Source organism: Equus asinus, chromosome X, assembly GCF_041296235.1.
Source record: "Equus asinus isolate D_3611 breed Donkey chromosome X, EquAss-T2T_v2, whole genome shotgun sequence".
NCBI classification, from domain to species: Eukaryota; Metazoa; Chordata; class Mammalia; order Perissodactyla; family Equidae; genus Equus; species Equus asinus.
This window is the reverse complement of record NC_091820.1, coordinates 57,052,815-57,066,235: the sequence shown is the minus strand read 5'-3', so window position 1 is coordinate 57,066,235 and position 13,421 is coordinate 57,052,815. Positions and strand designations below refer to the sequence as shown.

General features: G+C 58.1%; 1 protein-coding gene across 1 annotated transcript in view; it reads left to right on the top strand.

Annotated features, from left to right (window-relative positions):
• Positions 1-10,936, top strand: part of LOC139042668 (uncharacterized protein CXorf49-like) — a 56,077-nt gene extending 45,141 nt beyond the window's left edge. The window contains exons 4-10 of the mRNA XM_070502301.1: positions 970-7,615; positions 8,006-8,209; positions 8,955-9,114; positions 9,633-9,709; positions 9,968-10,013; positions 10,619-10,660; positions 10,765-10,936. Of these exons, the coding sequence (XP_070358402.1) occupies positions 7,031-7,615; positions 8,006-8,209; positions 8,955-9,114; positions 9,633-9,709; positions 9,968-10,013; positions 10,619-10,659 (1,113 nt within the window). The 5' untranslated portion in view covers positions 970-7,030 and the 3' untranslated portion in view covers position 10,660; positions 10,765-10,936. The remainder of the gene's footprint in view (positions 1-969; positions 7,616-8,005; positions 8,210-8,954; positions 9,115-9,632; positions 9,710-9,967; positions 10,014-10,618; positions 10,661-10,764) is intronic.
• Positions 10,937-13,421: the final 2,485 nt, after the last annotated feature.

The following is a 13,421-nucleotide window of genomic DNA, read 5'->3' as shown; positions in this document are numbered from 1 at the left end:
AAATCAGGGAAGAGGCTCAGCATCTGCATGATGAGGATCCCAATCAAACTCCCACTCCCGACGTGGCCATTCCCCAAGTAGAGCCCAGTTGGGACCCAAACACGGATGCAGGGAAAGCACTATTAAGCCATTACTGAAGGTGTGTCTTGGCTGGACTTAAAAAAGGAGTCCCCAAACAAAGGCGCCTAAACAAAATTCAGGAACTCCGGCAAGAAACAGGAGAAAACCCTGCAGCGTTTTTAGAACGCATATATCAGGCCTACGGAAAATACACTGATTCAGACCCAGAAGCCCCTGAAAACCTTCGGATGGTCAACATGACCTTTATTGGACAGAGTGCCCCAGACATTAGGAGGAAGCTTAATAAGGTTGAAGGGGCCATAGCCATGAGCCCTGGTCAATTAGTGGAAATTACCTTTAAAGTTTATAATGCTCGGGAGGAGCATAAAGCCAGGCCAGTCAAAGTGCTCTATGCAGCTTCCCTAAACTGGAGAAATGGGGAAGGGGATCCAAGACTGAGGAGGAAAAGACGCCGAAAGTTAGAGAGAAATCAGTGTGCCTATTGCAGGGAGAAAGGGCACTGGAAAAACGAATGCCCTAGGCTAGAAATAGACACCAAAGGGGAAAGATGTCTTCCCCCAAGAAGGCCCATGGCCCCTCGAGTCCGGGACTTAGAGGAGGAAGATGATGATTGACGGGGCCCGGGGTTCCTTGCCATGCTGGCAGCTCCTATTCCAAGAGTCCCCCACGAGCCCCGGGTACAAATGACAGTGGGGACCCGACTGGTTGATTTTCTAGTGGATACTGGTGCCACTTATTCAGTGTTAAACGGCAAATTGACATCATTAAGTAATTCCTCAATTGCCATTGTTGGAGTCACAGGCGAAACTCAGCAGAGACCCATGCTACAACCGCTGGAATGCAGCTTGGGAGAACAAAAGTTAAAACATAGCTTTTTCTACATACCAGATTGTCGGATTCCTCTCCTCGGACGGGATTTGCTCTGTGAACTGAATGCTCAGATAACTTTTTCACCCAAGAAGAAGCAGCTTCACCTACAGGTGCCACCAGAAAATGCACTCAGACTACAAGCCCTCCTGGAAAGAACGGAAGAAGGAGAGCACCCAATACCACCCGAGATCCACGAACGAGTGAGTACGGCTGTCTGGGCTGATGGGGTGCCCGGACGAGCTCGATCTGCCACCCCAATAAAAATTGAACTTAAAAAAGGAGCCTCTTGTCCAAGAAAGAAACAATATCCCCTGAAGAAAGAGGCCTTAAAAGGTATCCAACCGGTTTTGCAAAGATTTTTGCATCATGGACTTATAAGGCCCTGCCAATCACCATACAACACACCTATTTTACCAGTCAAGAAACCACACTCAGATGAGTACCGGTTTGTGCAGGATTTAAGAGCCACTAATGACATTGTACAGGATATACATCCAACAGTACCAAACCCCTATACACTATTAACTACTGTACCAGGGGAATACGGCTGGTTTTCAGTGTTGGACCTTAAGGATGCTTTCTTTTGCATTCCATTGGAAAGAAAATCTCAACTATTGTTTGCCTTCGAGTGGCAAGACCCAGATACACGGGCCACCAACCAGTATTGTTGGACCGTGTTGCCTCAGGGGTTTAAGAACTCCCCTACCCTGTTTAATGAAACTTTGGCAAAAGACTTGAGGGGACTCCAACTCAATCAGGGAACATTACTACAATATGTTGATGATTTGCTGATAGCAAGTCCTAGTTACCAGCACTGCTTGAACAACACCATTATCGTGCCAAATCACCTTGCCTGGTGTGGCTACAAGGTATCCCCCACAAAGGCCCAGATCTGTAAACAACAAGTGGCCTATTTGGGTTTTCAAATAAGCCAAGGCACCCGCAACTTAATGTCTGACCGACGACAGGCGATTTTGCAGGTGAGAGCTCCTCAAAATCGAAGACAGTTAAGGTACGGCAGGGTTTTGCCGGATCTGGAGTCCCAATTTTGGATTGATAGCCAAACCATCATATGATGCTTTGAAGGGAAAAGAAACAGATCCCCTCGTACGGTCAGGAGAATGCCAACAGGCATTTGAGGCTTTAAAGCAAAAGTTGTCAACTGCACCGGCCTTGGGCCTTCCAGATCTGAAAAAAGAATTCAAGCTATATGTACATGAGAGACAGGGAATAGCTCTGGGAGTATTGACACAATGTCTGGGAGAGGTGCCCAGACCAGTGGCTTACTTATCTAAACAATTGGATCACACTGCCAAAGGATGGCCCCCATGTCTGCGGGCCATAGCCGCCACCTGTGATTTACTCCAGGAAGCAGAGAAATTTACCCTGGGACAGCCTCTTGTGGTATATGTGCCCCACCAAGTGCTTGTCCTCCTTGAACAAAAAGGGGGATACTGGCTAACTGCTGGGAGGATGGGCAGGTACCAAGCTATTTTGTTAGATGACCCCAATGTCGCTTTAAGGACTGTAACAACCTTAAGTCCTGGCACCTTATTACCAACCTCTGAAAATAATATTAACTCTCATAATTGCCTAGACGTCTTAGAGACTGTGCGTTCCAGCCGATTAGACTTGTCGGATCAGCCCTTGACAAATCCTGATTGGGACCTGTTTACTGATGGCAGCAGCTTCATGGGAAGATGGGCAAAAACGAGCAGGCTATGCAGTGGTAACGGAAGGCGAGGTTACCGAGGCACAAGCCCTCTCCCCGGGAACATCGGCACAAAAAGCAGAGTTAATTGCTCTTACGAGGGCTTTGCAACTATCCAAAGGGAGTAAATATATACACAGATTCTAAATATGCATTCATGATAGTCCATGCACACGGGGCCATATGGAAGGAAAGAGGGCTGCTGACTGCGGGGCAAAAGGAAATAAAATATGCCCCAGAAATATTAGCTCTACTACAAGCAGTAACAGAACCAAAGGCAGTAGCCATTATGCACTGCCCAGGCCATCAAAAGACTGACTCATATGTGGCTGTTGGAAATCGAATGGCAGACAAGGCTGCCAAGAAAGCCGCCAGAGGGCCTAAACTTTTGTGGGCCCTCATCCCACGACTGGACTTAAGTCAATGTGAGCCCTCCTATACGGAGGAGGATTTGAAAAGGGCACAGGACTGGGGGTTTAATAATTGGGATCCTTCTCACAAATGGAAAATAAATCCTCACGGTCTCAATCTACTCCCTGAGGCCCTGGTGTGGCCCTTAATAAAATACTTGCATGAATGCACTCATTATGGAAGAGATGCCTTAGTGGACCTCTTACGACCTCACCTCAGGGGGCCTAAGCTACACCAACTGGCTCGAAAGGCCTCCTACTCTTGCCCAGTCTGTGCCAGACACAACCCAAAAACAGAAAGGCAACCCTTGAAAAAGGGAACTCAATATTCTGGGGAGCAACCTTGTGAGGATTGGCAAGCGGACTTTACACAAATGCCTAAGACAACCGGGAATTTCAAATACTTGTTAGTATTTGTAGACGCTTTTTCAGGATGGATAGAAGCATTCCCCACCAGAACTGAGAAAGCCACCGAGGTAGCCAAATGTTTACTGAGAGAGATTGTCCCTAGGTTCGGATTGCCATCTAGCATCCAGAGTGATAATGGACCTGCCTTTGTGGCTGAAGCAACACAACAAGTAAGTAAGGTTCTCGGGATCAAATGGAAGCTGCATGCCTCGTGGAGACCACAATCCACGGGAAAAACGGAAACGATGAATCACACTCTAAAGAGGACAATTGCCAAACTCTGTCAAGAAACCCATCTAAAGTGGGACAAAGTGCTACCAATTGCCCTCCTCCGTATTAGAGTGGCCCCTGGAAGTGGACTTGGATTAAGCCCCTATGAAATAATACATGGGAGACCCTTCCTAGCTCCATGGGGAAAAGGGGAGGACCCCCATGCAATTACGGAAATTAGATTAAAGCAGTATGTACAGCATCTGGGTCAAATATTAACTACTATGCATGAGTTTATCTCCTCCAGGTCTCCTCCCCGTCTTGAAACTTCGCTACATCCATTCCAGCCGGGAGACAAAGTACTTCTGAAGGCGTGGAAGGAACAAGGGCCAGGACAACAACTTGAAGAAAAATGGAAAGGGCCCTATGATGTGTTGTTAACCACCTATACATCCCTTAAATTGGCAGGTGTAAAACCGTGGGTCGACCACACTCGATTAAAGAAATGTCCAGATAATTTCCAGCCACAAACGTCTTCTCCTGCTGAGTGGGAAAGTAAACCGCTGGAGGGTCTTAAGTTGCTCGTTAGAAAACAATCATGAGATGCTTCACGTTGCTAATTCATTTCTATTCTTTGCATTTTCTAGTTGCAGCCTGGCTGGGATATACATCATGTTTAAGTTCCTTTTCTGTTGTATTTCCGGTATTTGCAGGACTGCAACTGGAACACTAACCACCCACAGAAAAACTGGCAAAAGCATGTTCAAGCTTTCCATCGCAGAGACCCCCTAGCGTTGCCCCAATACAGCAGGAAGCAGCTAGACGACCACGACGCCCCTTTTCCATAGAAATGGAAAGCAAGAAATGACAGTGGGGAATACGTTACAGGCTCTTAACATCAGCCCTGATATCAGTTCCCCCACATTGAACCCAGCGTATACGGCGTTAAAACTAAAACCCACCACCCCCTTTCCTGCTTCTCTAGCTCCACTCACATGCAAATACCTGTTTCTTTAAACTTGGACTCCTTGAGCTTTACAACCAAATGGGAGTTACAAATTGTTAAAAGCCCAGGTGGCCTGGAGTTGGAGGCACACTAAAGTTTAGCTAATCACGTGTCCTTGAGTTTGCCAGGAAAGCCGCTGTCTCAAGAGTATCAAGGAGCGGAGGCTCCCCAGACCTCAACTCCTCGACTCCGACTCCCGGCGCTCGAACCCGCCTCAAACAAGAAGACGAGACACTGGCGAAGGACGCCCACCTGCCATCCTCCTATCTCACCCTCCCCCCTGCCTTGCTGCAAGCAGCCTCTCAAGGCCAAACGCAGGCTGGTGGGAAAGCACCGAGCTGCACAAGCTACATGTTCCCCCCTCCCCTACCCAAAACCCCAGATAAAAATCCCTACCCATTCCTCATCGGGGAGCTGGCAATTTTTGAGGCATGAGCCCTTGCTTTGCTCCCTGTGCCTGGCACAGTAAAAACCTCTCCTCTTCCACTCAAGACTCTGTTCTCGTTATTTGGATAGGCATCGGGTTCAGAGACCGAACTTTCGGTTACACCATCGTTAAACCCAGCATCTATGTGGTTAAAACCAAAGCACCCATTCCCTGCTTACTCCCTGGCTTCCTGGCTCCAGAACCCACCAACCGCCTTTATGGAGACAAATGCCAAGGACAACCACGTGGATTCCCTATCTCCTCCCCACAAGGAGCCACAGGCTGGTGGGAAAGCAGCTGAGCAGCAAGGTCACGGGCTCCCTCCTCTCTGCACGTAGTGTCAAGGCCAAACACAGGCTGGTGGAAAAGCTCTGACCAAAAGGGCCATATGCTCCCCCTCCCCTACCTAAAACCCCAAATAAAAACTCTTAGTTCTAGCTTTTCGGGGCGTTTTGGATTTCAGCGTTAGCCGCCCTTTCTCCTTGCTCAGCGCCATGCAAAATAAAGTCCTCTTTTCTTCCACTACACCTAGCGTGAGATTGGCTTGCGTTGCAAAGGGTGAGCGAACTCACTAGAGGTTCGATAGCAAAAGCGAGGACTCTGCAGCCAGACGGCCTGGTTTGAAGCCTGCCACTGACTCCAACAAGCCGAGCCACCCTGGGCCACTGGCCGAACCTCTTGGGGCCTGTTTCCTCCCCCATAAGAGGGCGGTAAGAGTGGCTACTTGAATCCTAGGCTTGTCCTGAGGACGCGTGACTACTTATCTACGGCGCTCAGAAGAGTGCCAGACACCGACGGAGTCCGCGTGGGAGAAGTTTCTTTTCCTGGACGCTGCCAAACGACCCTCCCAAATGTCTCTCCTGCCCCGCTGCCACCACCAGGGCCCCTTCCCCACCCCAGGCCCCCCTGCGACGGTCAAAAGCACGGGTTTGCTCGTGACGTCCCCCACCTTAGAACGGCGAAGGTCTTGGATTGCTGCAAACGTGGCGTGTGAAAACCGATCTGTGGCTTTCTGTCTCGCCTCCAGAACCAGCGACGCTGACCACCCTTTGGGGCGAGCACTGGGTGTTGGGATTCCCCCTCGTTTGAACTGACTCGCAGTGGGGGAGGGGCCGAGAGACGCGGGGCAAACCCCGGCCCAACCCCCAAACCGGCCTGAGCACACAACCATGGCCGATTTGAGCAGCTACCGTCCTCGAGCAGTTGCGACAGAGACCCTACAGCCGTAAACACAACATTTGCTCTCTGGCCCTTTACGGCGGAAACAGTACGCCGACCCCTGATGGCTGGCTGCGGGCTGCCTGTGCCCATTCTCCTATGGGGTCGTACGTCTTGTGGACTAGAGGCCGGCCCATCCCTCGTGCGCTACGGGCCCCATCGGGGGCCTGCCGTGTCCCCTCACAAGCCCCACCGCACGCCCCCCTGGGCCCGGGGCCGGCCTTGCCCCGCTCCGTACGCGGGAAACCGGGGCTCAGAGCCGCGGCTGCTACTGGAAGGTAGCCTGTGCCGGGGAGGCGGGCTGTTCGGAAGAGGCGGGACGAGCGGCCCGACGGCCGCACTCAGGCACGGGACGGGCTTCCCACTGCCGGCCCGCGAGGGGCTTCGGAGGCCCCCAGGGGCCCTGGACGCGATAGGGGAGGGCCTCGGGGGGGCGGGCCCACAAGGGGCGCGCTGGTTGGCGGGGGCGGACCCACGCGAAGGGCGCGGCGCAGGCGTCGAAGGCGCGCGCAAGCCGCGCGTGGTTTGAGGCGATCTCGTGCGCCGCGTCTGGGGAGGGCCGGCGTCCCCCACCCCCACCGCCGCCCCCAAGGCCTCGCCGCTGCGCGCGCACGCGCGCCGCCACCCGTCCCAGCGCGCCCGGGGCCATCGTCTCCCGCGAGGCGGCCGGGGAGCCCCGGACTCACGACATGAGCTCCCCCGACGAGGGGTCTGTCTGGGGCGCGGGTTTCGGCCCAGAGGGCGGGGCGCGGGCCGGCGTCCGCCCCGCCGAGCCCGGAGCCCTGCGGGCAGTCGGTCTAGGCCCTGCTCTGGGGGCGCCGCGGAGCGGCGAGGGCGAGGGCGGCTTCCCCCAGCCCGGGGGCCGCCCCAGCTGCCCGGCCGACGGCAGGGACGCGGCGGCGGACTGTGCGTCCTACCCGGCGCCGCCGGCCGCGGCGAACGTCGTGCAGCAGCTGACCCGGCGGGGCGTCTGCACATACCGGTCCCCGGAGAGCTGCGCCGCCCGAGGCTCCACCGTGTGGGCGGGCCTCGAGCCAGGTGCCGGCGGCCCCGGCGCGCCTGCCCTTAGCTGGGTGGCGTCGCAGCCGGCTTCCGCCGCCCTGCTCCCGCTCCCTGGGCCCGAGGGCGGCCCGGCCTGGGGCAGCCCTAAAAGAGGCGGGAGGAGCAGGCTGGGCAGCCCTGCGAGTCGCGGGCGGCCCTCGGCGGGAGGCCCGGTCCGGCTGCCTTCCGACCCCGAGCCATCAGACGAGGCCAGCGAGCTACAGCCGACGAGGGTGAGCCTTTGCCCCGGAGAAGGCGGCCAAGCCCAGCCCAACGGCCCCGAGCATCCTGGGGACCCACCCAGACGCTCCAGTTTCCCCGCCAGGGAGAATTTCCTCCACGTGCCGGGCTCTTTCCTGCCCTCCGCTGCCCGAGCGTTCGCCTTGGCTGTGGAGAGGCGGGCTGTTGGAGGGCTGGACTTCTCTTCCTCCAAGAAAGTAGAGTGTGTGGTCTGGGGCAAGGGGGGGAAGAGGCCCAGCTACCAGGCAGCGGCCGCTGCTGCGGCCGCCGCCGGCGGCGTCCCGTCCCGGGCGACTCCCTGGAGGAAGGCGGCCCCGGAGAAGAAATCCCTGGGGGCTGCTTCACAAGTTGCCCAAGGGAGAACCTTTCTTTCCTGGGGGCAGAGAGCCTCGGCAGCTCCCCTGGACCCGGCCACGTTCCCGCCAGTCTCTGGCGTCCCGCTGCTTGTGAGGTGCAGGAGGGCCAAGCAGTCCAAGCAGCCCGGCACTGGGAAGAAATCTGTGGCCGGGAGGACAATGGAGTCTCAGCCGGTGGAGGTGGCGGGAGAAGATATTGACCCAAACAGCGACCCAGCCCCGCGGGGCCAAGTGAGTAGGCCCTGCGCCTCCTCTCCCCCCGCCTCTGCCCCCACCCCAATCGGGGACTTCTTTACCCATGCTCCCTCTGCCCTTCCCTCGGGGGTGGTCACTGGGGACCCTCGGTCATTAGGTTGCCGGAGGGGGGTCGTCGTAGAAGGGGAAACGTGAAGCTAGCACTGCATGGGTGGGGGGGGTGTGTGTGTGTGGGGGGGGGGTGCATGCGCGTGTGCGCCCGCGCGCGTCTGCCGGCCACCATTCTCGACCCTGGTCCTGTTTCCTGCGCCCTCCCCCAGAGAGGAGCTGGGATGGAAGGGAGGACTGGTAGCTGGTTGGGACCCGGGGCCCCCTTCAAAGTCTGGGCCGCAGAGCTTCCGTGTTCAGACTCCCGGGCTTCCTGATCCTACTTCCTAGCTGTTCCCCAAGCCTTCTCTGCAGGAGACCTGGGCCTTCTCAGTGCCCCACTGTTCTCCCCAGCTCAGCTCTGCCTCCTGGCCTGGGGCTGACTGAGGGCGAAAGTGCTGATGAGATCAGCCTCTGAATTCCCTGGCCTGTTCCCTGCCCCACCCCAGCCTCTAAACGCATCTGGGTACGGACACACACACACACACACACACAACCACACACACACACACACAACCACACACACACACACTCTCTCTCTCTCTCTCTCACACTCACACTCTCACACTCACACTCACACTCTCTCACACGCTCTCACATCCCCGGTCCAAATGGGTGAGAAATGGTTCTTTAGCCTCCAGGACACAGACCAGGGCCATGTAGTCGGTGCGTGCGTCGTCCAGAAGGCAGCAGTGGCCACCTCAACACCAGAGCCGCTCCCCAAGTTGCGGTAAACCCACAGTGCTTGGCCCGGAGCCAGGGAAATACGGTGCCCAGGGGGCCTGCACCCTCCGGTGAGTCTTCTGGGTGAGTGAGCCGCGAGTGAGGGGAGAGCGGACAAGGAGGGAAGGCTCTGGCTCTGGCTCTGCTGGCGGCTCAGCCTTGCTCCCAGGCCTCGGTGCCTACCCAGGCAGCTTCTCCCAAGGAGGCGGGGCATGCACGGGGCTGGCCTTCAGCCACATCATGCTCTGCAGGGGCGCGAGTCCTTAGCAGCGCCCCAAACCGCGACTCCGGAGGTAGACTCTCCGCGGGACAAAGCCTTTTCTGCTGAGTTCTCTTGGGCCGCGGGCTCATCCCGGGGCACGGGCTGTGGCTGCGGCTCTGGGAGAGTCCCACACAGGCCCCAGTCCTGGGGGGCACAGTGGCACTGGGGCTGCCCCTGGGGAACAGGACAGGCGAGGCAGGCCCTGAGAGAAGATGGGAGCTGCGGGGCAGAGCAGGGGCAAGTCCATGCCAGCAGAGGGTGGTGCTGCCTCACTTTCCACTTCCCTGGGAGCCTTGGAAGCTGGACGTCCTGTTCCTTCCCGCTCAGGTGACCAGGAACCGCTTGACCGACCTCCAGGACGGCAAAGGCAGCAGCAACCACGTGGAGCACGGGGCTGTCCTCGGGTATTGCTTCCGTGGCTCCTAGAGATGCAGGCCCAAACGAGACGGTGGGGTCGGTGTGCAGGGTCAGCTGACATACGTGTCCCGCTCCGCGCCCCATCCCGCACCCCGTGGGGGGAGCGCACCTCCATTCCCCGAGGAGCCCCTGCCAGTGTAGCTACTGGGGTTTCGGAGGTAGGGTCCCGGGGAGAGGGGAGGTCGAGGCGAGAGGAGGCCAGCAGATACTAATCGTTTCTCTTTCTCTGGTGTCTGCCGGCCTAGTGTCACGTGCTACAGAGAGAAATAGGCGACCTGAAAGAGCACCTTGGTATGAGGCACCTCTGGCTGGGGCAGGGGCCGGGGCAGGGGCCCCGGGACCGCCTGCGGTGTCTTAGTGCAGGACTCAGGGCCCCGGGGTGGGGCTGGCGGGCGCAGGGGCAGGCGGCCTCACAGGGACCAACGTTCCCGTGGGGAGGAGAGCCCAGCAGGCCTGGCCCTGGAGCCTGCTGTCAGGTACAGCCCAGCGCCTGTGCAAATAGGAAAGTGTTGTCTGCCCTGCACGCGCGCACTGTCGACGCGAACGAGGCCTAGAGATCTCCTCCTATTGGGACGCTCAGAGATGCCTCCTTGGTTTTCCCTGTACCCGCTGCTTGGAGTGCCTTGTCCGCTGCCGTCTGTTGGTTCATTTGACGAGTTCCCAGTGGCTCCGACATGCCCCAAAGCTGGAGACCCACTGGCACGTTTGGTTCTCGTTTAGAAAACATTTCCCCCACGGAATTCAGGTGGTGGGTGACTGAGTCCGGCCCGGGGCTGCTTGCACAGGGCCCGGAGGGGCTTCCAGGGGCAGGGCTAGGCCGTCCCCCCCGGGGACAGGGGCACGGGCTTCTAGATCCCCGTGGGTGGAGTGCCTGCTTAGGCGTCTCTCTGTTTCAGCGGCCGTCCTGTCCCTGGCTGACAAGTTCCAGAGCCTTTGAAGTGAGTGTTCCACACACCAGATCCCTTCCCACAGTCGGGGCTCTTCCGGAGGGCTGGGGCGGACCCTGGCCTCAGGCTCCTCCCCGGCCCCGCTCTGTTTCCAGGTTGAGCCCAGCACCTTCCCACAGGAGAAGCAGCTGGTGCCTTTGGAGCCCGGGACCTGTGGCCAAGCTGGTTCCCTCCTGTTCTCCCTCAGCCTGGGCTTCCTCTCCCCTTCTCTTGCCCCCTCCCCACCCCAGTTCACAGCAGTTTCACATTAAAGAACCTCTCATATTCTGTGGTCTGTCCTCTCTTTTGGGGCGGGGGGTGGGGGTGTGCGGGTCGGGGCAGGCAGAGGGGTTGGGGCGGGCTGGGGCACTGCCGCATTTCAGAGCCTTTTCCGGAAGAGGAGCCCTGGCATTCTGTGTGGGCCTTCTCCCTGTGGGGAGTCTGGGCCAGCCTCTGATGGGAGCCCTGCAGTCAGGCCAGCAGGGTGCCCGGGGTCTGGGCTCTGGCTTCTGTGTGGGCGCCGCCCAGCCACACTCGCATTTACCCGCTTTCCCCTGCAGGTCCCCTTGGTCTTCTCTCCGAATCTCCTCTTCTGGGGTCTCCAGGTTTCCCATTCCTCGCGGCTCTTCCCCTTGCCTTCAGCAGGAACTCGGGAGCCCCTCCAGAGCCCCAGTCCCTTCTTCCCTTCCCTCACTGGGATCACTGCCCTGCTTCTCCCGTCCACCCCGCTTTGTGGTCTGAGGACTCTTGATGCCTTGGGTGGCTTTCCGCCCGTCACTGGCCGCCCCTGCAGCTGTACTTGCATGGGTGCTAAAGAGCACGTTTGAGCTCCTCTTCCCCCTTCCCCGGCCCAGTCCTCTCTGTGTGGTCCCTGCCTCCCTCTGGTGGCGCCACGCGCACAGACAGCTCAGGCAGGAACCTGCACGTTTTCTTCCTCCTCTCTTTAGCCCTCACCTTTGACACTCGCTTCCCAAACCTGTCAGTTCTCCCTCCTTGGTTTCAGTAGAGGGGTGGAGGCAGAAGTCACAGCCCCGTGCGATGGTGGCTTGTGGAGCCGGAGGGAACGTACTGGGCACACAGAAGAAAAGTGCAGGTCACTCTCTGGGCCGCTGTCGGGGAATGAGTCTGTTGTGGGGCCAACGCGGGGGAAAGGGCCCGCCGGCACCCAGAACTGGATGGTCTCGCCATAGCAGCTTTCACGTCCTTCCGGTCCTAGCCGGCTCGCTGGCCTTCCTCCAGCCTGGTCTTCTCTATGCCCTGGACTGCAGAGTGGCCGGGCGGCTTCTATGGCAAGTGTGCTTGGTGGATCTCAGTGTTCCCGCACGATCCCCTTCACATACTGCTGGAGCACCTCCGCGACACGGATTTGGCTGGAGATGATGCTTCTGGGTCCCAGCTCAATCTCCCCAGCCTGCCTCTTTAGGTCTCACAAGATGTAGTGTGAACTCCAGGTTCGACTTCCCCTCCCTGACAGTTGGAGGTGGCTTCCTTCCTTGACCCGGACCCAGGCCTGTGTGCCGGCCTGAGACTCCGAGGGACAGATTGGCATTTGAGTGAGGGGAGGGTGAGTTCCGCCAGACCCGCTGCCCGAGAGCCTGGGTACAGAAAAGGGGGACCGTGGTCGATAGGACATTCAATGTTGGGGCAGGTGTGCGTGTGAATAAAAGTCATCGTGGGCCATCTCCTCTGAGGGAGAAAGTTGTCATTCGGGGAGTAAAGGGAGTGGAGACCGTGGTCAAGAACTTGCAAGAGAGCCAAGGAGCAAAAGCCAGTGTCGGATCTTTTTTCCTAAGGGGTGTTCCTAACAGCTGCTGACAACGTGGGGGAGGAATGACAGAAGTCACCAAACGCCCCGACGGGGTGTCAGGGGCTCCGGTTGTTGGAGTCGCTGGAGGAGGCTCTGGCTGCTCCTCTGCCATCCCAGGATGTCTGATGCGTGTCCTGCGTGTGTGTCGACGGAATGAGAGGGGGAAGGCTGGCTGCCTCAGAGTAGCGGGGACACGGCTCAGCTCGGAAGCTGGGAGCTGATGGAGGAGACTGCCCCAGGGTGAGCTGACCGGGCCAGGGCAGGATGGGCACGGGGAGGATGGGAAGTACAGCGTGACCGCCCCTGGGAACCTGGGCAGACTGGGTTCCACCCTGAAGACCCCGTGGTCGCACCCTGTCTCCCTCCCGGGCCCCGGGCCTGAGCTCAGGTGGACAGGCCGTCGGGCATGGGATGGGCCAACCCCAGACCTCCGGGCCGGAAAGCAAGGTTCGTGGGACTTAATCCTTCCACTTCGAAGCCCTCGCTGGAGAAGGCGGCCTTGATTGAGGCTTAGGCTCTGGCTTTGCCCCTGACCCCACGGTGATTTCTTGGCGGGACAACACAGCTCGCTGCTGTTGAGTGAATAAGTTTGGCAGAGACTTCGCAGCTGGGGTTTCCGCCCACGGAGACCTGCGTGCAGGTTGTGGCTGGGGGGCTGTCGAGCACCGGCACTGCCGCGGGGGGCACGGGACCATGCTCGCCAGCATGAGGAAGGGGAGCGGCGCGTGGAAGGGGACGTGGGAGGGCATGAACACGACCCTTCATGACTGGTTTTGCCAGCCCCCTTTCCCTGCTCTGAGCGCGCGATCTCTCTCCCCGGTGTTCAGACCAACTACCGCACTATCATGTTGCTGTAAACACGTACACCACAGGCCGTGGCTCGGCGCCTGCCAGTTCCAGGGAAAGCAGGTGACAGATACTGAGGCCTAGAGTGACCAGGTACTTCTGTGCCCAGAGGAAAGGAGG